The sequence below is a fragment of the Micromys minutus genome (assembly GCF_963924665.1).
Source record: "Micromys minutus genome assembly, chromosome: 9".
Classification (NCBI taxonomy): Eukaryota; Metazoa; Chordata; class Mammalia; order Rodentia; family Muridae; genus Micromys; species Micromys minutus.
Genome location: NC_137978.1, coordinates 52251206 through 52274280, shown reverse-complemented (window position 1 = coordinate 52274280; position 23075 = coordinate 52251206). Strand labels below are relative to the sequence as shown.

Below are 23075 nucleotides of genomic sequence, written 5' to 3'. Positions count from 1 at the left end.
GGTGGCCGGCTGAGGCTGCGGCCCCGCGCCCTGGGGCTCCCGGCTCCTTCCGCGGCGAGCCGTGTGCTGCAGCCATGTCCCGAAAGCAAGCGGCGAAGAGCCGGCCGGGCAGCGGTGGCCGCAGAGCCGAGGCGGAGCGCAAGCGGGACGAGCGGGCAGCGCGCCGGGCACTGGCCAAGGAGCGGCGGAACCGGCCGGAGCCTGGCGGCAGCGGCTGCGAAGAAGAGTTTGTGAGCTTCGCAAACCAGCTGCAGGCCCTGGGGCTGAAGCTGCGGGAGGTGCCGGGGGACGGGTGAGGCGGGCCGGGAGTGCGGGAAGCGGCGCCGGGGATGCGCTGGGCTGGTCGCCGAGAGGGAAGCAGGGGCCAGGCTTGGTGGAACGCTGCAGCAGGGTCTCCCGAGGGTCGGAGCCGGTCTGAGAGGTGACCTCGAGGTGCAGCTGTCATGAAGCCGAATGGGAAAGGACTTAGGTCTCGCTCGGTGTCATGCCGGCCCTCCGGGGTGTCCTCGCCCCGCTTCTGCACTGGGGTAACAAGGGCGGAGAGCTGAAAGGTGGCTTCCCCAGTGTTTGCTTTGGGTTCCCCAAGTAAAAGGAATGAGTGTCCCGGGCCAGTTGTTTCGGGGAACACGGTACCAGAGTGGCAGCTGGAAACTGGGAACGGAGGAAGGTGAGGGGAAGCAACTTAATGGAACGGGAGGTGGGTCCAGGAGCGTGGGGAGAGAGAAGGAAAAGAGTAAAGAAACGGGAGAGGAACGGGTTAGCAGGTCCGAGGGAGCCTGGATGCTAGGTGTGTTTTTGCAAGAGGAACTATTAGTGTGTACTCCTTGATGAATGGTCAGGTTCAGCTGTGAAGAGTAGAATACAGCTAAGGGCTACAGTGGCAGATGTGGTGGCACTGAGGCTGGGGGATTGCTGTGAGCCTGGGCTATGGAGTAACAGAGTTTAAAAAAACAAAAGAAAAAAGAAACCTGGACAGCCTTAGAAATTGGGGGAAGTTCCTTTGTTTTAGTGTTCAGTCTCTCTCTTCTGGTTCGTTCTCACCCTCCCCCTTTCCCTTTGAGAAAGAGTCTCACTGTAGTTTTGCCTGGCCTGGAATCCCCTGTGTAGACCAGGTTGCCTTTAAACTCAGCCGTCTGCTGGGATTAAAGGTGTGTGCCTCTGACCCCTGCATAATGCGTTTTCTTCATTTCATACTCGGTTGGCTTTTATTGATCAAGATCCAATAAACTAGCCCCATTTGTCTCTCCCACCTTCTGAGCTTCAGACAAATTGGATAGGTGTTTTGCTTAAGTTGCAATTAGAATTTAATTGTATTCAGCTACCACCTCGAACAGTTCCTGGGTCATAGAAGGCATCCTGAACTTTTTGTTTGTTTGTTTGTTTTTCAGGGATTAAAAACTATCAAGGGATCTCACCTAGCTCCACTAGAAGCACAAACTGCTGTAGGCATCAAACCACCAAGTAAAGCTGGGTGAGGTGGTGCAGGCCTTTACTCCCAGCACTGGGGAGGCAGAGGCAGCAGATCTCTGAGTTTGAGGCCAGCGTGGCCTGCAAAAACTTGTCTTGAAAAAACAAAACAAAAGCATCAAAATTGAATGCAGTGGACCCAGGTGTGGCCGTTCTGCCAATGGTTAGATTGTATCTGTCCAATGGTTAGATTGTATCTGTCCAATGGTTAGATTGTATCTGTCCAATGGTTAGATTGTATCTGTCCGACTGAGCACGGTTTCTCTCAGTCAAAGAAATGGGCTGGGAAATGGGAATTCCACAGTTGCTCTTGAGCAGCAAGCCTGACTTCCCTGAGGACTTCCAAGAGTTTCTGAGCAACTTTGGAAGTGTTCCTTTTGTCCTTCTTCGCCCAGGGAGCAGACTTCTTCAGTTACTCCTCTTAGATTGCTAGCGAGGTGTGCTGGGAACAGGATGGCTGAGATACTGCAGGGTTCACAGTAGGGAAGCATGTAACAGTAGGTCACATATATAGCTCAGTATTTGCCATATTTGTAATTTAAAGACACAGGAGTGTACAGACATGAACACATTAGCCGTCATGCTTGGCGGTAAAGACAGGCATAGTTTCTTTATGTAGGTCTGGCTGTCCTGGAACTCACTGCTATGTAGACCAATTCAAACTTACAGAGATCCACGTCTCCTGAGTGCTGGGATGAAGGGCACTGCACTACCTTGCCCAGTAAGAGCATGGGGATGAAGAAGATAGAGGCCTTTGTTCTGAGCTTACAGATACCCTGAAAGGGTCTCAAAGCTTTAATACCTCTGGGCTATACTTGGGGAGCAGACATGGGGGAAAAACAGGTTGATATGTACTTCATAAGGGACCATGGTAGTGCTGTGAGAGGAAGTGTTGGACATGGCTTAAAGTGCCAAGGAAGACCTTCCCTTCCGCAGCCAGCAAAGCCAGTGACTTCCATGGATAAGGTGCCTCTCACAAGAAGCCATGCTGGAGCAGTTCACGAAGAAACCCCAGGAGTGGGATGCGTGCCGGGTGCGATCGCTCTGCACGCTGCAGTGGAATGGGAACACAGTTTAATGAGGGTAGGAGTACTGGGAAGTGAGGGCTAGAGGCTAGCTTACTTCTCAGTCTGTTGTTTGGCAGTGTTGGGTGGCTCCAGGCCAGCCTCCTGCAGTGTACAAACCTTCATTGGGGTGACATTCATGGGCTGGCTTTGCTGGTTAGTGATGCTGCTAATATGAAAAATAGTTACCAGTTTCTACTGTTTGTCTAATTGCAGTTTGAATTGGCCTAAGATGGTGACTTGCTGTAGGCATGTTCCTTGAAGCGTTCTGTAATTGGTTGTTTTTTTTTTTTGAACTCTAATGCAGTACCTTACATCTGTGCATCCCTAAAGTACAGTACTTCTCAGGTGGGGATGGCTCTGCCTCCCGGGGGACAATTGGACTGCTTGGAGACGTTGTCGGTTGTCATAGCTGGTGAGAAGGGAGGTGGTCCTGCCATCTGGCGCCCATAGGATGTTCCCAAGGATTGACAGTGAGCAGCAGAGTCCTCCCAACACAGACTGACCTCAGCTGTCCATCGCGTGGGCACTGGTTGCCCTGCGGTGGTGGGGTCGGGAACTCAGGGACCCGCCGGATCTCTGGGAGGTCCCTAGGGCCATGATGCTAGGCTTGGTGGCACCTGCAGTTTTTTTTTTCAGGGCTTCCTAAGGGAACCCAAGTCTCTGTAGTGTTAGTTATGTTTCCTCTGTCGTTGCCTTATAATCCCATCTGAAAATCACTATTGCACTGTTTCCGGCTTGTCTTTAGTGGGCTCAAGCAAAGGCTGGCCGGTGAAGAATGGTACCTGCACACAGGGTAAGTCCGGCTAATGCGTGCTGTCAATGTTTGGCAGAGCCTTGGCTAGAGCCAGGCTGCCCAGGTTTGTACGGTGGACCCAACACTTTTCCCACTAGCCATCTTGCCACTGGCCAATTTTAGAGAACAAATTAGATGCTTAACAGTGGCATTGTTGTTCCCTGGGGACAAGGTGAGTGAGCTTGGGGTTGTGTCTTTCCGTGGCATGTTCAGGTGCTTCTTCCTCGGCTCTGTGTTCTTAGCTCGGGCAGGTGCAGACTTCTGCTGGTTTTGTCGCTAAATACTCAGTGATGCTCTGGCTGGGCAGTTTGAGTGAGTTTTGGTTCAAAAGGTGTTGGTAGGTGTGACATCATTTTGGGAGTTTTAGACCTTAGTCCTGGAGTGGTTTGTGAGGTCTGTGTCCTGAATTAAGGTACTGATTATCAGCTCCACCACTGAACAAACTGAGGCCCTGAGAAACCTAATTTTTTTTTTTTTTCCCGCTGATCAACAGGGACAGGAATCCTTTTTACTGCCTCTCGAGTGAGTAAGGCTGGAGTCTGCTCTAGAGCACTCTCCTCAGCATCTGAAGCCAAGGTGTTTGTTTCCTCCTGAGCAAAAGGACCATCCAGGCGTGTTAGATCACCTCAGTCAGTTTTTGAGAGATCTTAACCAGCATCTTTGTTTCGACAGCAATTGCCTGTTCAGAGCTCTGGGCGACCAGTTGGAGGGCCATTCTCGGAACCATCTTAAGCACCGGCAGGAGACCGTGGACTACATGATAAGGCAGCGCGAAGACTTTGAGCCCTTCGTGGAGGACGACATTCCCTTTGAGAAGCATGGTAGGTTCACTGTGGGACCCTGGGTCCTGCAGGAGTCATGCTGGGTAATCAGCCTAGCAGCGCCCCGCCCCCGCGGCCAGGTTTTGCTGATATAAAGGATGAGCCCAAACTTTCAGCTGGGCATCTATAGATTCAGATGTTTGTGAATTAAAGTGATGGTTGCGGGTGTGGCTCAGCTGGAAAGCACTTGCCTCCCCTGGGCCTGATCCTCATGTAACACCACCACCTCCCGCACCGAAGGAAAAGGAGCTGATGCTAGCTGATCCGACTTTGAGACTTGGTGGAGGGCGGGGAGACGGGCTGTGCATACACATAGACTACTTTAGGTGTGCAGAGATGGAAGCATTGTAGGCTGGGTTTTCTTGCTTTTTAACACTTTGTAAAAAGGAGATAATAAAGCAACTAAAAGTTTTTTTTTGTGATGATTAAATTAGGTAATAAAATTAAATTCATAAGGAGGTAGCTGTCTGAGTCTGATAGGACTGTAGATAGGTTTGTTTTCTGTAGTTTCTAAAAGAATAATCATGTATTTATAACTAGAAAACAGAAGTCAGCAAGCCCATGTTAATAACATCCCACCAGAAACCTGAACACAACCCTTCCAACTGCCCCTTCTGAGGCAAGTCATTGGTTTTCATTTGAGCGATTCTAATTAGTTGTAATTTAATTTGCCAAAAATCTATCAAAAATATATATGAACTTCAAATGTTAGTTTTGACAAATAATTACTAAGGATCTATTATCCCACGTACTGACAAATTTATGTTTTATAGATACCATTTTCCCTTTAGTTTGGGTGTGTGTAGCTTGACCTTTTGACCCTTTCAGATGTTTCCCAAGCTACCACACCCAGTTCTGGGGTGCCAGGAATGGGACTCACAGCCGCTTGCATACTGAGCAAGCATTCTCCCGACTGAGCTGCAGCCCCACCCACAACCAGCATCTCCACCATTCAGGTCACATCTGTGTCTTACCAGGATCAGGCAGCATAGTCTCTGCTCTGAGGACAGTGTGGGGCCACGATGAGAATGGACGGGAGCTAGGCTAGGAGGAGGGGCCGGTGAGGAGGAGGGGCCGGTGAGGAGGAGAGGCCGGTGAGGAGGAGAGGCCGGTGAGGAGGAGAGGCCGGTGAGGAGTACAGTTCCAACAGTGATGAGGGCTAGTCCAGTTTACTCAGGCAAGACCAGGAGCTTTAACTCTGTGCATGGAGGACAGAGGCAGGGGGATGTCTGGGGGATGTCTGGGGTTACTGTTAGTGACCCAGTGTCCTTCCTAGTGTGTGTGTGAGAGAGAGAGAGAGAGAGAGATTTAAAATGAATCTTGTCACTGGGTGTGCAAGTGCATACTTTTCCTAGTACTCAGGAGGCTGAGGCAGGAGATCAGGAGACTGAAGCCAGCCTGGCTGGAAAAGAGTGAATGAATGATACCTGTCAGTGTTACTTTGGATGAAATTTGATCTGAATTCCACTTGGACATCCTTAGTGACTTTGGTGTGTATCAGTGCGTCAGAACAGGGAGATCAAGGCTTCAGCTGCAGTGTGATGTCACTTTAGCTGTGCAGGGGAAAGGTATTTGAAATGCCACTGCATGGCTAAGCACTGCTTTGTGTGAGCATCAAACAGGTAACAAACAGCTCAGGAGCAGAAACGAAAAGTGTTGAATGTCAGGCCCACGGCCTTGATCTCCCAACACAGAGCCAGTTTTTATGTCTGTCTGCCTAAGCATACTGTAAGTTTCTCAGTGCCTTTGTCCAGACACAGCCATACCTGGCATTTGGAAACTTTCCTGTAGTATTGGCTGGATCAGTAGGCAAAGGTGTCAGCTAAGTGCTGAGGACCTGGTGACCTTTGCACTTGGCTCTGTTTACAGGATGGTTCTCACCCTCTGTCCTGTGGCTTTGTAGCGTCAGCGGCTCCCCTCAAATGTGCGGATACCCAGGTCAGAGCTCTAGCTGTCCTAATGTGACCAAGCCTACTCAGTCAGTCAACGGGTTCTCCAACCCCAGCAGCAGAGAGAGGATTAAAAAGAAAGATGGTTAGACAAAACTGCTGCGTGATCCCCAGCCAGCTCTGAGACCGGAAGGCGGGCTTAATTTTTCCTGTCCGCTTTTATACCATTTTAATTACAATTCAGTAACACTAAGGTCAGTTCCAGGTTAAGGGAAGAAAACCGTGAACACAAATAATCAGGGAACAAGCACGGCCATAAACAAAATCACTGTTTCTAAGGCTTGTAAAGATGGCAGGATTATCTGAGCCTGCTTCCCTGTCCTAGGCAAAGTCATACTCTTGTCTGAAGCCTACTTCTTTGTTGTAGTTTAAAAATCAGATTCCTGCCTAAACTTACTTCCCTGTCCTAGCCCAAAGTCAAATTCCTGCCTGGATTAGCCCTACTTCCTAGTCTTGGCCCAGTGTCAAATTCTTGCCAAGCGACCCCAAAAGCTCTCCACACTAATGCCTCATCTCCTGTCTCCTCCGACCTGCGACCTGCATGTTCTTTGGGTCTTGGCCGATTTCCTCAGCATTTTCCTTTTCTTACCATTTGGGCTGGGTAGTTTTTATTGTCACTTGACTTAACATAGGATCACCTTGGGAACAGAGGCTCCTCACCTCAGTTGAGGATTTGCCCAGATCAAACTGGCTTGTGGATCTGTCTGTTGAGGGTTGTCTTGATTGCTAATAGATGTAGGAGAGCCCAGCCCACTGTGGGTGGCACCGTCCCTAGGCTGGTGGTCCTGAGCTGCTTAAGAGAGCTAGCTAAGCATAGGCTTATGATGAGCCAGTAAGCATCTTTTTCCTGAGCCAGCTTCCGGGTTCCTTCAGGAAACTGACACAGAGGTGTGCATGCAATAAGCACCATCCTCTTCCAGGGTGCTTTGGTCAACATGTTTACCACAGCACACAGCTAGGCCAACCACTTCTGAAACTTGGGTGCGACGACCATTCCTCCAGGTTCCCTCAGTACAGTGAGGACCTGCCTATAGCCCTGTGATCAGTCAGAGTCTCGATGTAAGTTTGTTTTCCTCCAAAATTTGTGTGACTCCCACTGATCTGAGGGCTGAGCCTGCACTCCAGCCCTTCCTGATTTGTGATCTGTAATCTCTGTCCTCTCACTTCTCACCATGTTTGTGTCTCTGCAGCCCAGGTCCCTCCGCAGCTACACACCTTACAGTGCAGGCCGAAGTAGCTCTCCATCTGTTCAGAAGGCCGTCCACTGTCCCTTTTAACTCCTACTTGGCCTTAGAGCATCCTGACAGTTCATCTGACACATGTCATCCGCCTCCCCCTACACATGCTCACGTGTGTGTTTGACATGGAGTGAGGATATGGGAGCACAGCTGTGCAGAATCTGATACCACCTGCAAGTTTCAGACTGCCCCATATTCACACACAGGAACTATTATAACAGCTATGGTTTGTGGGGAAAGGGAACAGACCAAAGTTAACTAAGGGGAGGACTCAGGCCAGCCTCAGAAGGTTCCAAGCACAATGCTTCCTTGTCCCTGGGAAGAATATGCTCTTGGCATTTCCGTGTTACGGCATGAGCAGTGTGGTCAGCTGGAAGTTGCTTACAGCAACTTCAGAATCCAGACTTGGTTGTCTGTTTGTAGCCCATGGCTGCCGTATAGTCTGTTAGCAGCTGTAGACTAACCTTTCTTTGGAAATTCCAGAGGATTGGAGGTTACTTTTTGGGGGCCTGGGGTAAAGGCCAGACCAGCTGTTTCCTGAAACAAGCATTTGTCAGCATTGTCCATGTTACTCTGATGGTGATCTGGGCACAGTGACAGAGTGGCCAGCCAGGGCTGAAGTGTCAGCTGCTAGAGTGGGGGCTCACTCACCAAGTCAGGCTCTATGGCCTGGGCTAGGGTTAGCTGCCCTCATCTGGGCTTGTTCCTCTTTCTAGTGGCGAGTGTGATGATCCTTCCAGAGCCCTGCCATGATGGTTCAAAGCGATGATTTCTGAGAAGCCCAAGACACTGCTTGACCCGCATGCAGCGTCCACTAGTGTGCGCTGCCGCTGTTGCTGTGTTGTTTGCACGCCATGTCTTTTATACAGCTGCACGCAGCACTTACTGAAGGGATTAATCAGCAGACCCTTGGATGATGACAAGCACGCCTGCATGTCATTTACCTCTAGCTTCCTAGACTGCCAGTTGGTGGATTTTGCAGATGTGTGTTCTTGCTTCTCACTGCTTGCAGCTGCATAAATACCCATCATGTCTGCATTTGCCTTTCCATCATAAAGACTTCATTTTTCTTTCCTGTTTCCATGCAGTGGCCAGTTTGGCAAAGCCTGGTACTTTTGCTGGCAATGATGCAATTGTAGCCTTTGCGAGAAACCATCAGTTGAATGTGGTGATCCATCAGCTTAATGCCCCTCTGTGGCAGGTAGGTCGCCTGTTTAGGAATTTATCTAAGTTAGCCTGGGGGGGTCCTTTGGATGATGGGCCTGACCTCCAAAGAATAGTTTGGACCATGAGCCTAAAGATGGGGATCTCATGGGATTTGGAACTATCCCTGTGCTGGGTCAGATGGGGTCTGGAGTGGGAGTGGGTAGCAGCTGATGATGCGGGAGATCTTACTCAGCAGTCAGCTACGTGGGTAATTTGGGGACAGAGCTCAGTGTGAAAATACTTCAGGTAATTCTATTAAACTATCATAGTATAAAAATAAAAATTGTAGCTCTGAAGTATACCCAGTCCCCTGTAGTTTGATGTGTGGGGTTTTCAGTAGAGAAGCATCATAAAGCCCATTTAATGACTATTCTCGCTGTCAAGACTGAGAAGTGTTTCTGGTCAGCACAGTGCTGGTTTTTATTCAGCTTCATTTTTTTGTTTTGCTTTTTTCTACAATAAATGTTTTATAGCAAGTGTTTGCCCCAGGCTGAGACATGTTAAGCCGCACACCCCCACATCTCAAAGTTTGTCCACTCACCTCCTTCACCTTCTCTTCGCATCCTGCGTTAACCTCACCTGTCAGTCATGAAGCCACACGGACCCACGGGGCACCCTGCTCCTTAGCCATTCTCCCAGAATTCAGAGGGTTTCTGTCGCTTGCAGCTCAGCTCCACACGGCTCATGTTTCCACTGACCAGCTAGCCGCTCCGCATCACCATTTTGAACTTTGTCTTATTTGGAAAGTTAAAATGTTTTAAATGAAGAAAAACTGGGAAATTGAGAAGAACCCCTGCACCTGAGTAAGGTCACCAGGGTCCCACTGACTGGGATTGTGACTGGTAACATTTCTAGTGCAAGACCGCCGTTTGCTTGCAGAGCGCATGCCACATCTACACAAATTCACTCACCATACACACGTACACGCATACACATACACATGCACACGCATACATACTCACATACCCCTGCATGTATTACTATATTAAAGGTGTGCTGCTTGCATACACTGTTCTGTGATTCTCTTAGTCATGGCCTGGCCCCTTTTCCTTTAGAAAGAGGATCCACTTTTTAGAAATACCAGCTACACATACTAGAATTCACCCTTTTCTCTTTTCTAGTCGTATGTTCTGACGTTTCATGATCATATGGAGTAGCCCCACTGTGCGCTGTGGGATCGCTATCCTATGTCTTCCCACCTCTGGGAGCTTCTGATTTCTTCCGTCATTGGTGTGCTTTTGTGTCACACGAATGGAAATCTTCAGCCTTTTGTATCTGGCCCAGTGTCCTTTTTGTAACCTTACAAGGGACAGAGTGAAGTGGGTGCTGGCGGGGCGGAGGAGAGCGTCCACTTGAGGGAAACAGGATCCATGGCCTTGCCCAGTGTCAGTAGGTGTGGAATAGAGAGCACCCTGTTTTCAGTGATCTGCTGGCCCAGAAATGGCTGCCCTGCAGTTTCTGCTTGTTAATAGTTTGTACTGTCAGCAGGGTTGTTGGGACACCAGAGTATATTGTGTGAGGAGCCTACTACGAGAAACCTATGCACCGACTAGGGCAGCCACCCTCTGCTTTTCCTAAAGATAACCATTACATTTCTTTATTGTCCTAATTCCTACTTTTTTCCAAATCTTTCTGAAGTGTTGTGGTTCATGAATTACAAAACAATGGAACCATACATTTAAAACAAATTTATTTCCATCGGATCTACGCTGCTTGGTGACACAGTGATGGCATGAGCTCTTGCATTAATGATGACTTGGCTCAGACTCATAGATACGGAGACCTGCATTGTCTCCTGCATTGGCGTGCCCTCCTGTGAGCAGTTTCCATGTATAATGTATCAGACAGCAGACCTGTTAGTAACAGCTGGGGAATGTAGCTCCTAAAAATGTTGCTGACTATTCTAGTTTGTATTCATAACACACGTTTTGTTAGTACAGTTAGAACTAATGTTTAGGGACTTTGTTAGGTGAAGACAAAGTAGAACATTTCCCAGTGTTCCTTTGGGGGCAACAGTGCCGCCACTGTGTGGAATGTTCATCCGGACCTGTCCATCATGAGTTCTACAGAAGCTTTCACCGGTCTGCAAGGGGTTTGTGCAGTCCTGTGGGCTTGCTGGTTTTGGACCGTGAATACTGGAAATCATCGGTCGTCTCAAATTACCTGGGACTTTGAGGGAAAACGGGAAGAGTGGATGTGTTAGAGTTTTAATGGCAGCACAGTTAACTGGGGGAGGGGGGCAGTTGGAATTGTTTTTGTTTCTGTGACATGGGTGTTTTGAGGGAATCTACTGAGACTTGCACTTAGTTTTATATGATTTTAGGGAGTCAGTTTTGTTGTGTCCCAGGATGTGGTTGGCTTGTAGCACTGTCCAGTGTGCAGGTCTGTGTATACTAATGTGGGTTTACTCTGTAGAACTTTGTCTTGGGACTGGTGTGGGGCAGGTTTTAGGATTGTTGCTGCTTGTAAGTCTCATTGTGACCAACAGAAAAGGAAGGTGAGTTTAATTAGCTAATGAGCCACTTCAGCCCCATTCTCGGAATTCCATCCTAAGGTCTTCAAGAGGGTCTATAACCTTTGTACTTGACATTTGGATTTTTTCTTTCAAAGATAATCTCAAACTGAGCTTTTCATGCTCAGCAAATCTGGGTCTGTTTCTGGGTGTTCTGGGTACGCTATAGGCGAGGTACTTAATTTTATGACTTAACTGCAGGCCTGCCTCTGGCTTTTTATTCACTTCCAAATTGTTCATTTGCATATTGGCCAAGTTACACAGGCACATGGAAGCCTGCAAGCCTGGGAGGGTGAGAGCTCAGAGACTGGCGTGGTCCAGCCAGAGTTGTGTCTGTCTGTGTAGGGCCTACGGGCCCCAGACTCCCTACAGGCCCACCTTCCAGATCTTCTCTGTCGGCAGATTCGAGGTACAGACAAAAGCAGCGTGAGGGAGCTCCACATCGCCTACCGGTACGGTGAACACTATGACAGCGTCCGGAGGATCAATGACAACTCAGAAGCGCCGGCTCATCTCCTAACTGACGTGAGTGAAGCCCAGCTCCTTCTGCTTTCAGCTTGAGAGAGGCGCAGGGCTGTCCTCAAGCTAAGTACTGTGGGACAGATGTTACTGCTCTTCATGAAAAGTTGATGTCAGGGAGCTGTCAATCTGATTGCTAAAATATGTCAGATGTCAGAGGCACTGGCTGCCTAACCTGACAACCTGGGTTCCATCCTAGGAACCCACAGCATGGAGGAATCAGCTCCTCCAAGATGTCCTCTGACGTGCACACAGGGTCATGGCATGGGTGTGAGCATGTGCACATACACACAGATGTTTCCTACTTTGTAATGAGATAAGACCCTCCCCTAGCAGGTACCTGTGGTCGTCATAGCTACAGATGCAAGCTCTGCTGTTTTGCAGTAGATTTCATGTTAGTCACTTAGTGCTTAAAGGATGGATGGGTTGCAATATCTGTATAGCTGTTTCCTGCACCCTCTTGTCTGTGTGTGAGTGAGTGTGGTTTATGAGTATGTGGGTGCATATGCCTGTGTGGACACACAGAAGCCAGCATCGAGTGTCCTGTCAACTCCACCTTAGCCTTTTGAGGCAGGTCCTCTGATCTGAAACTTTGAAGGGATCTTTGTTTTTGGCTAGACTAGTTGCTGGTGTGACCCAGCATTCCTCCTGTCCTCACCTCACAGCACTGGGGTTCAGGTGTGCTATGCTTAGCTTATCACTGCTAGTATCTAAATTCAGGTCTTCCTGATCACACAGGAGAGGAACACTTGTAACGAAGGAGCTATCTCCAGCCTATGTCTGCTACCTTTTCCCCTTCTTCAGCCTAAGCTGTAGTGTCCTGTAAGTACTCAGCTCCTTCCTGCACGGGCTCTTTACATCTAATCCAGCCTGGAGCTTCCTGCACAGCAGTGCACAAGAGACCGTGCATCTTTTCTTGAAGGCTGCACGAAACTCTGCTCTGCTGTGTGGATCCATTACACCCTGTTTCCAGTCTCTTTCCATCCCTCTTAGATGCCTTCCACCCTGTGCTGTTAGAGGCAATTCGTACCTATGTGTAGCTCAGTTCTTTAAGATAAATTCAGAGCCTTTTGTGTATCAAGGTGTTTGATGCATGTTGCCTTATCACTTGGGTCCTGACTACAGGATGTAGGTCACTGTCTTCACTTTACATTCTAACTTGTAGTGCATGGCTCTTAACACGCTCTTTTAAGTTTTTCTATTTATGTATTTATGTATTTATTTAGGTTTTTGCCCTGGGACTCAGTTTGTAAACTCAGGTTGGCTTTAGAGATCCGCCTGCCTCTGCCTCCCCAGTGCTGGGATCAAAGGTGTGCACTACTAACACCTGGTTGCCACACTTAAAAAAATTTAAGTTTTTGATCTTTGTCAGGATAAGGGGAAAATCTTTTTCGATTTTAACATAATGGATTTTTTTAAATCTTTGTGCACATGTGCGCAAAATCGTAAATGGTGCTTAGAGTCTAGATGAGGACATCATCAGGTCTACTGGAGTTGTGATTAACTATTGTGAGCTACCATGTGGGTGCTGGGAAACAAACTCTGGTCCTCTACAAGAGCAGCCCTTAACTCTTAACTGCTGGGCCAGCTCTCCCGTGCCCCTCCAGCCCCTGTCAACGTGGTTTTTCAAGCATTTTGTCATTACTCAGTCTGCACCTTTCCTGTGTTTTAAGACCTACAGCATCCTTCCTTTTCATTCATTTCTGTCTTTCTGTCTAATGCTTTTAGGAACTTCATGCATTAGGGAAATAAGCTTCTGTGAGAAATTACAGGTATTTCCTTGTCTATTCGTTCTGTGGTCTTTGCTGTGAACGGTTTTACCTAAAGGTAAATTTATCAATATTTTCTGTGTCCTTTCTTCTTGCTAGCCCCTCCCCCATCCTCCTGGTCCTCCTTGAATGTTTTGGTTTATTTAATGCTGCTAGTTGTCAAAGATGGCTGGCAAGTACTGTGCCCCTCAGACACCTCCTGGCCCCAACAGTAGCTCCTCCATGTCTAACTAGAATGGCCTTGCCTGCTCTGAGATTAGAGAGCGGGCCCGCAGTGTCTTAATACTTTCATAACTACAGTTTTGTTGTCTCCGCTTTGCCCTGGCTTTATTTTCATTTAGCTTTAGCTTTAACTTTTAGTTTTTTGAGGCACGGTCTCCCTTGACAGCCCTACTCTGACTTTGAACTTCCTGTGATCCTCCTGCCTCCTGTTTTGGATCTGTGTGGTGGAGACATTACAGGTGTGGACCCTCACACCAGACCACTGTTTGTGAGGATGTGACGGGATGGCCTGGGGTTCCTGTCCCCTGTGCCAGACTGACTGCGCTGTGCTGTGTGCTTCCTTCCCGGGTCAAGACCCACACTGGCTACACATACCATTCCCATATATGTGTCTGCGTCTCCTTTTAGCTGCTTGGTTCTGCTCCGCTGGCCTTGTACGTTGACACCCGGCTGTTTTAATTAATGTAAGTCTGTTGTAAAATCTGCTACCGTTTTTCACTTGCTAATTATTTTATGATTTCCTGTTTTGCTTTTTAAAAATGGTTTGCTTTTTTAAAAAATTGTTAATTTTTTAAATCTTTCCCTTTAAAGATTTATTTTTTGTCTCAATTCTGTGTTGTATGTGTGTCTGTCTGAGTGCATGTGTGCAGGTGAAGGCACCTGAGGTGGCAGGGTGTTGGACCCTCTGCAGCTGGAGCTAACAGGTGGTTGCGAGCCACCTGGTGTGCACCACCCAGTGTGCAAGCTGGGACCTGCTCAGCCATCTCTTGGCTCCTCTCACCACACCCTCTTGTGTTGGTTTTCAGTGTGAGTGGGTGCTGTGCCTGAGTGTATGTCTATACCAGGTACATGCCTGGTTCCCTTGGAAGCCAAAAGACAGCATTGGATTTCCTGGTATGGCACTTTTGATTGTGAGCCGCCTTGTGGGTGCTGGGAACCGAACCTGGGTCCTCTGGAAGAGCAGTTAGTGTTCCTAACTGTTCAGCTTTCTGCCTTTTGTTTTTGCTTTTGAGGTAAAATCTCACATAGCCCAGGCTAACCTTGAATTTTATATGTAGCTGAGAATAGGAACTTCCAATCCTCCTGCTTCTGCCTCTCACGTGCTCAGAGTACAGAAGTAGATCTCTTTCTGTTCATGTTTCCTAGCTGACCATTGTTCGGATGAAACCTTTGACTCAGAGGTTCTATAACATTCTCTCTCAAGCCCTGAGATAAATCCACCTACCATGAACCGAATCACTTCATACATAGCATCTGCTGCAGTTGGACACCCCAAGGTCCTTGACCATGTCTTCTTGTGGTTCCAATTTGTCATCATCCCCAGAGAGGCCTCACAGCAACAAAGCTGTCCTCTACCCACGAGTGGAGTCGTGTGTTTGGCCTTTGCTGTGTGGCCTTTTTTCACTTAGCATGGTGTTTCTGAGAGCAGCCACGCTGTAGCAGTGACTGTGAGAGCCCGTCACACTGCATTCGGCTGTGTGGGTGTGTCGCACTGCCCCAGGCACTTTCTATTGCTGTGATAGAACACCAGGACCAAGGTAACTTAGAAAAGAAAGTGTTCATTTTGGGGCGTAAGGCTTCCGGGGGTTAGAGTCCATGATGTCTGAGCAAAGGTACGGCAGCAGGAAGAGCTGTGAGCTCTCATCTGATTGTAAACAGTGAGGGAGAGACTCACAGGTTTCCTGTTTGTAGTTTAAACGTTCTTTATAGATTCTGGCTACTACCTTCTTACCAAATATACAGCGTGTCAGCGTTTTTTTGTTCTTGTGCTGCGGTTGCTTTGGACTTTCATGGTGGTTTGTTGGTTGTTTTGGAGGGTACAGAATCATGTTGTCTACGTAGTGATTTCTTTTCCCCCACTGATCACATAACTTCTATTGTTGTATGTGCATCAGCTGATAAAACTAAAATGTCTGTTGATCGTGCTGATGGTGTGCTTGCTTCTAACTGCAGTGGAGATGGCATCCTGAGGGCAGGTCACTGCACCATGCTTTTTCTAGTGGGTCGCCACCGAAGAGACCATTTCTGTTGGCCTGTGTCTCACATGTGGCTAACTTCCTGGGCCATGAAGGTAGAAAGGGGGCTCATTGCCAGAGGGTCTTTCTATAGGTTGGTTTGTATTGAGACTGTCAGGGATATATTCCCCACAGCTGGGCTCCCTTAGACTTTTAGTGCAAAGTACAGAAATGTCCACTGTGTAATCAAAGGGTGGTTTTAGAGTTCTGACTTGGGTTTTGTCATGGAGCCCTTTGTGCCTTGACTGAACCGCACTATGATAGGTAAGCCTTTGAATGGGTGAGTATGGCGGGCCTCGCCTCACAGGTGCTGGTGACCAGAGAACACGGTGACCGAATGGAAGCTGGGTCCATGTGTTCTCCAAGCCGACACTGTACGTTGAGATGTTTGACAGGTGTGAACATAGGGACAGTCTGCTGTACACATCAAGCAGAGATGTGTGCTGTCAGGTGTGGCCGTCACTGTTCAAGCACTGCAGTCCCATGATCTTAGGTGCCTTACTGCTGCTGTTCCTGAGGGTTCCTCACAGCCTCTGTCCTTAGGGCTGTGTCCTGGATTCTCAGTGTGTGGGCGAGTCTAGCCACTGCTGTTCTCTTCAACGTAAATTCTTCCTCCTGTGTTTGGATGGCTTGTGATTTGGTGTCTTCCTGGGTTGGAGTGTCAAATGGAATTTGCTGGTTCCTATGATGTGTTTCTTTTAGTTCCAGATACTTCATCAAGATGGAACGAATAAAAAAGAGAAGATGAAGACAAAAGGGGTGGACCTTGAAGATGGCCTGAGAGATGACATGGAAGATGCTGTCCAGAAAGTTGGCAATGCAACGGGATGCACGGTTAGTACCTTCCCTGCAGCTCTGCCTTACCACTGGATGGGTGCTCAAGCCTACCAGAGGTCCAAGAGACTGGAGAGCTGTTAACTCATTTCCCCCGTTTGCTGGATTTTACCCATTAATGCTCAGGGTCCTAAGGAGTGGGTTTCATCTTCTCTGAGAGGGATTTGCCCTAGTAGAGACAGTTTATAAATGCATTGACATGGTCTCTACCTTGTTTGAACTTGATGTTCTTGACAGATGAGGGCTTGGAACCTTGTCAGTCCCTCTGCTCTGTGTTCTGGGTCAGGCAGATGCAGCAGAACTCCGGAGCACCACACAAGCCACAGTCTTGAGTGTTTCTTCGTTTCTTTAATAGGATTTTAAGTTAATAGTCCAGAAGCTGGAAGCTGAAAATTACAATATTGAATCTGCGATAATCGCCATGCTTCAGATGGACCAGGGGACAAGAAAGGGTAAGTCTGCAACTGAGTCCTGTGTGTCAGCTGCAAGGGCTACGCTGGCACTCCCTCAAGATGCTGTTCACAGCTCTGCTGATTCCTGCAGCATCCACTCTGTCCATCTGCCCCTTCAGGTGCTGTGAGCGTCTGTCAGTCAGGACAGCAAGCAGCACTGCCTAGTGTGTGCATTTACATCTTAGCAGCCCCTGGACTGGACAGAATAGGGTTAGGTCATATATTGCTTCCAGATTTGGGATACAAATGCATACTTCATCCCTAAAGGTTATCTTTAAAAAACTTATCTAAAGAAACAAACCCTACTGGCAGAAAGTTGACTGGCACCTTGCAGCCAGCCATGGCTTTCTGTGTTCTTCCTGTAGCCGTCCTGACCGTTGATGTGAGAGTCAAATTCCATCTCAAGGAACCTGGCTTTGAAAATGACAGGAATCTGGGGACCTGGTGATCTTGGAGTCATTTAACTGCAGTTGCTTTGTGTGACTGTTGGATTCTTGGTTTTAACGAAGTGCTTTTCTTGGGAAGGTGCGGAGGAGAGCCTTGAGCCTGGTGACAGAGCACAGCATCGGGGCCCTCCATGTGAGGAGGCAGGCAGCGTCTCCAGACTCTCTGGAAACCAGGGCAGAAATGAAGGCAGGATGGAGAACAGTGAGGCTCGGGCCAGCCCTGCTGAAGAAAGCAAAGCACATAAGAGCCAGCTCCCAAAGGTATAGATGGGGTGGGGAGGCGGGTGTGCTGGGATCTGTGGCAGGGCGGGAAGCGGGCACACTAAGATGCAGAAAGAAGACCTTGCTTGTCCCATAGTCACAGCAGGAGGATGCGTCCATCCTCTCTATCCTGAAGCTGCCTTCTTCCATCTGGTGACACCGTCCAGGGCACAGAGTCAGCGGCTCTGTGTGTACATCCTTGTGCTTTCCATTCTTTTCTCATGGAAGCCGCAGGCGGGATGGACGGCTTGTCTCTAGTGAGTGACACTCTTGTCAGATGTGTGCCTGCACCCCTGCCCCAGCTCCGGCGGGTGCCCGTGATGCCATTAGTCTGTTCAGGTTAAAACCCATCTTAAAGGCAGATGTTCTGAGCCAGACTACCTCCTAATGTGCAGAAAACGACGGCACAGTCTGAGGTCTGTATTGCCATTGTCTAGGGTCTTAAGTGATGGAGAACGTGTCTCCGGGCCCTGCAAAGTCTGTCGGCTGCTGGACTAGGGGCATTGTCTTTGTGGGTCATTTACATTGACTTATGAAGAGGATTGATTTTATTTGATGCTTCAGGAAGGGAACTTTCAAATTACAAATTTCAAATTACAAATTTCAAAGTATATTGAGCAGTAACGGAATAGAAATGGTTCCGGTCTCTTGGGCCCAGAGTCCTGCAGCACCAGAGCCCCACACGGCTCCTCTGTCTATTCCAGGTTACAAACAAGCAGCGGAGGGAGCAGCAGCGGCTGGAGAAGAAGAAACGTCAGGAGGAGAGGCACCGCCTCAAAGCCCTGGAGAACAGAAGCAGCAGCAGAGACACAAGCAGAAGTGAAGCAGGCGTGAACACGCAGGTCACCTTGGTGAAGACCTTTGCTGCTCTGAACATCTGACTCCCGGGCCCCGGGAGGGTGAAGGATGCACTTTACAGACAAGGCTTCCCGCCTCATGTCCTCTCAGGATGAGACAACTGTCAGTACCCACACACGAGCCCGCAGGAGCCAGAGTCCTTCAGGCTGCCTCTTTCTGTCCTGTGTTTTGTTGTGTGACAGTGTGGTGACACCATTCACCTTCTGGAGCTCAAACAAAATACTGAGTCATAGGTGGGTCACAGGGCAAGAAGGTTCTGTGGTGGTTCTAGGAGTGCGGTGGTTCTAGGCTCTTCCCTTGATGTGTGGGTGGGTTCCATGTAATAATTTTTGAAGCCGTTCAGCACAATCATTAGAGATCTTCAGTGACAGTGTCCTTTGTTTCTCTCTCATTTTCAAGCAGGATAATCGTCTTGGTTTTCCAGCTCAAGGGTGTGTTGAGACAGGTCACTCGGCCATGTCAGTGATAGGACAGGATGGGCAGCTCACAGCAGCCAGGGAGGTCAAGGCTAACTCCCTTCCTCCTGTCCCTGGTATCCTCTCAGAGTGTGGATGCCCCTCCCCTCTCCAGCCACATGGTACATGTGCCTGGCTTGGTTTGCTGAGCCCCACCGTGCAGGGGATGTTGGGACAGTTAAGAGAAGGTATGGCACTGCCGTGGTACAGCTCTAAGCTCAGAAGTGCCCACTGAGTCTGTCTGTGCAGGGGGAGCTGGGGCTCCTAGGTTTGCCGTGGAAGAGTCTGAGGACATCTCCTGTGGCAGCAGTCTACAGGAACAAAGTCTCTGTGCTTGAAGTTGAAGTACCTACATTCTTCTTTTTGCTGTGCTAGACTCAGAAAGATGCCTATAGAAAAATGACTGGTTGTTTGATCTTACAGGCTATAAGCTTCCTTAACATGACAGTGGAGTGAAGTCCCACAGCATAACTTGGCATGCTGGCTCAAACCAAGCCTGCAATCCCAGCACGGATGCAGAGGTCAGCCTGGGCTAGGTGCTGAGTTTCAGGCTAGCTAGGGTTAGGATGAAAGGTCCCAATTTACTCTCCACCTATGAGGTCGGGGGAAATCTTATAAACATGTATCCTGAATTTTTAAAGTTAAACCTTATTTGGGATTTCAGTACTGGAGAGAGTACAGCAGTGGCTAAGGAGGGTGCCTGTGGCTAAGGTGGCAGGGCAGAGGCCTGTACCGCCCAAGGTGCCGTTCCACAGACTGGGTTATGCGGACATTAACTTTAAGCTGTCGTGTATTGTCGGGTGAACAACCATGACTAAAGTTGATGCCCTCTGGGATCCTAATATTTGGACTGATCCTGTATGTTGGGTCAAAAGATAAATTATTTCTTGTCACTAGAGACAACAAGAAAATTAGAGAAGCATCTAGATGTAGACACCATTGTCTGTACAGGTCTTGGGTTCATCCAGTCAGCTAATGAGCAGTCTTCTTCAGGGTAACGATGTCCTTAAATTGTCCATTTGTGTAGCTTTGGAACTTTGTATTTGGAACATCTGAAGTCTCCTGGACTCTCTCCCAGGACGCTGTGTTGCTTCTGGCATCCAGTACAGGACGTGGCAAAGCTGTGCAGATTTGCAAATGACATGGTCAGTCCCAATAAGTAAGGAAGGGTGTTGGCTGCTGTGCTCTGAGGGATGGGACAGCGCTGCCTCTGGGAGCCAGTGTTCTCTGAGGTCACCCGGGCGGAGGGCGGTGTCTGAATGAAAGCTCTCTGCTCCGGCTTTGTACTGCCAGACAGCAGAATGCCAGGTTCTTGCAGAAAGGTCAGGGTTGTTTACCAGACCTCAGGATGGAAGTCAGAAGTGGCAGGCCTGGGATAGTCTGCCTGGTGGGGGAGAAGTACTTGCCTACTGTGTGGGAAGCCTGAGTCCCATCCCCAGCACTTACAAATCCAAGCCGTGGCCAGCTCTCAGCAGCCCCAGTGCTGCCTCCTTAGAGCTGCTGTTTACCGACAGGGAGCTCCTGGGGACTCGTAAAAGAACACCTTTCTTTGAGCTGCATGTGGGTCTGGGTAACCTGCCTCTGGCAGTAGCCTCTGCTTCTGGGACACAGTAGCACTTTCTTCAGAACAAGTCTGTCTTGTCACCGTCCAGCTTTCCAGCCTCCATTGGTGCATTCCGTCAGTGTGCTGATGATTGTACCCAGATCGAGCTCAGTCTCAGAGTGAGCTGAGGCTGGACCATCACATCACCATGTTAGAGGTGCCTCACAGTCACCTCAGTGGTAGCCAAAGGGAGGCGCGTGCGTTGAGCTTTGGGGTGATGGTTAACACTGTCCCTCCAGTCCAGATGCTCTCAGAGAGACTGTCCCAGGAAGGGAACCCCTCAGCCTCCTGGCTGTAGCTCATAAGGAGGCCACAAAGAAAAGCCACCATGCTTCATGGCAGTTCACTGGCCTTAATACTGTGTAAAGAGGTTTTCTATGTTTTAAGACTAATTTTAGTTTAAATTTTTTAAAAAATTGATGGTAGCACCTTTGCACTGTAGTCATCCGATGACTCAGCACAGGCTAGACTTGTAGGCAGCACAGGCTACCAGGAGGTAGTGCTGGGGTGCATAAGTCCTTCCAGGTTTCAACAAGAACGGCTGTCTTGGGGAGTGAAGTGTGTCAGGAATTGTGGCAGCAAGAAAAAGCTTCAGTGTGTATCAGGGTTGCCTGTGGTTTCTTCAACCATATCTTGATTGTGAAAGTGAAGAGCGCTGACCTTGCAGGGCAGCTGGGGTGGGTATCAGTGGGGGGCCTTCCTGTAGCTCAGGCAGTGCCCACTTCCCTGGGGAGGGGACGTGCCCTGCCCTGGCAGGGCTGGCTGGCAGTGGCTCAGGTTACCAGGTAGTGTCAGGTGGACTTGGCTGGTGCACTGTGTTCAGAGTGAGCCCCACTCCGGTCTCTCAGTTCTGAGGGACTACTGTCTGCCCGGGTTTTACCAGGTTAACATGGAGTGCTCTTATTTTACCCCTGAAATGTTCAGCTCAGACACCCGGCTGGGTAGAGGAAGCCGGAATCCCCAGGCAGAGTGGGTTCAGTCACCCCAAACAGAGCATGTAACCAAACACAGGAGGCACGTCCCCAGAGCTGTGGCCTCTGTGGCCCTCCTGGGCCCGTCTCCAGCCCCAGCTTCAGCTTCTCACTTCTCGCCGCTAAGCCCAGGTGAGGTGCAGGGCTTCAGTTGTCTCCCAGGCTGAGGATTGCTCCTGTCCAGTGTTGTCCTGAGCAGACTCAGGCACTTTGCTGTTGTTTCCCAAGACAGGGGTCTCCCGTGTAGCCGTGGCTACCCTGGACTAACTGTAGACCAGGCTATCCTTGAACTCAGAGATCCACCTGCCCCTGCCTTCTGTGAGCGCTGGGATCAAAGTCTCAGGTCACCCCAAGCTGTCTTCACAGGATCCTCATGTGTTAGCTGTCCCAGGGCCATCCTTGAGTTTGTTTGGGTTCAAGCAGTTGACTGCGGGGCCCAGTGTGTGCTGAGTGGAGGGAGGCAGTAGCATCCTTCTGGTGTAAGTGGGAGCGCACCTACGGCTGGGCTCAGTTTGTTCAGTCTGTTCTCTAGAGTTCAGTAACTCAGCTGAAATGGCGACTCTCCTCATGTTTCTCACGGTCACTGGAGAAGGCTGGTAGCCATGTGGATGATACTGTTCTCCTCTCCCCCCACAGTTGCACACTTGCACAGTGAGTTTACGGTAAGCAGGGCATACCTGTGGACCAGGGCTCCTTTTGCTCTGTGCTGAGCACAAGTGGAACCTTTTGTCTGGCTTTGATCCTTGCACATAAGCATCCTGCAGGCCCTGTTACAGCACCACAGCAGTCAGTGAGCGTCATCAGCCTCTGCCTGTGCTCTGATCCCTCCCTGACAGAGCCCTCTGTTGAAACCTAAGCCCCGCTGCTGTGGGGCCCTTCTCGTCTTCCTATTCTTGAGGGCTCATTTTCCATGGTGGCTACCCTCCCAGCATCCCTTACTAGCACTAAGATCAGAGAAGGGGAGACGGGCCTTGATTCAGGCTCAGCACCCAGCACCCCGATCCTCTTCCTGATCACAGGGATGGTGTGTCCGTCCGCCTAGGAAGAGGGCCAATGTGTCTGCCTTCTCCCATTTTCTAATTGCACTACATTTGTTCTGGCTGCAGTCTAGAGATGGCCAAGGTCTCCATGGGGTCACAACCCTTAGACTCAGCAAGTCTGCCTTAGCTCTAGAGCATACTGGTGAGGAATCACCATTTCCTAGTGTCTCGAGCCCAATTCCCCCAGGCTGTCTTTCTCCACAGCTTGTGTTCATCTGAATCATTTACTTTTTATTTACTGAAGTACTGTACTTGGCTATCTGCACTGTTTTAAGAACCAAATGTTTTTGTGTTTTTAATCCTCAACACTTGGTGCAATAGAAGCCGCAAAGATGTGCCACTTTATCTTTGGAACTGATTTTGTATACCAATAAATTCTAGTTTAAAAGCAAAGTTCAGGTCGGCTTGTTGTCGTCTGTTGGCTTCGCTTGGGTGAGTGATGGGCTGTGAAAGCTTGCTGGGAAATGTCCTTTCCCAGCTGGGTGGTCATCTGGGATCTGGCAGAGGCAGAAGGGGGTACAGGGGAGCGTGGCCGTCTCAGCCAGGCAGATCATTGTTAAGACCTACCCAGCACCTC

At 49.2% G+C, this 23075-nt stretch overlaps 1 protein-coding gene across 2 annotated transcripts; it reads left to right on the top strand.

Moving 5' to 3' along the window:
• Positions 1-22844, top strand: OTUD3 (OTU deubiquitinase 3). Of its 2 annotated transcripts, none has more exons than XM_080921686.1 (8): positions 1-292; positions 4000-4148; positions 8424-8536; positions 11456-11578; positions 16281-16412; positions 16768-16864; positions 17390-17571; positions 18276-22844. In XM_080921686.1, exons 1-8 carry the CDS (start codon positions 75-77, stop codon positions 18450-18452), a joined length of 1191 nt encoding a protein of 396 aa, XP_080777812.1. In that variant the 5' UTR covers positions 1-74; the 3' UTR covers positions 18453-22844. The 2 variants fall into 2 exon arrangements, with proteins under 2 accessions (XP_080777812.1, XP_080777813.1); XM_080921687.1 differs by having other exon boundaries at positions 164-278.
• The last annotated feature ends 231 nt before the right edge of the window (positions 22845-23075 follow it).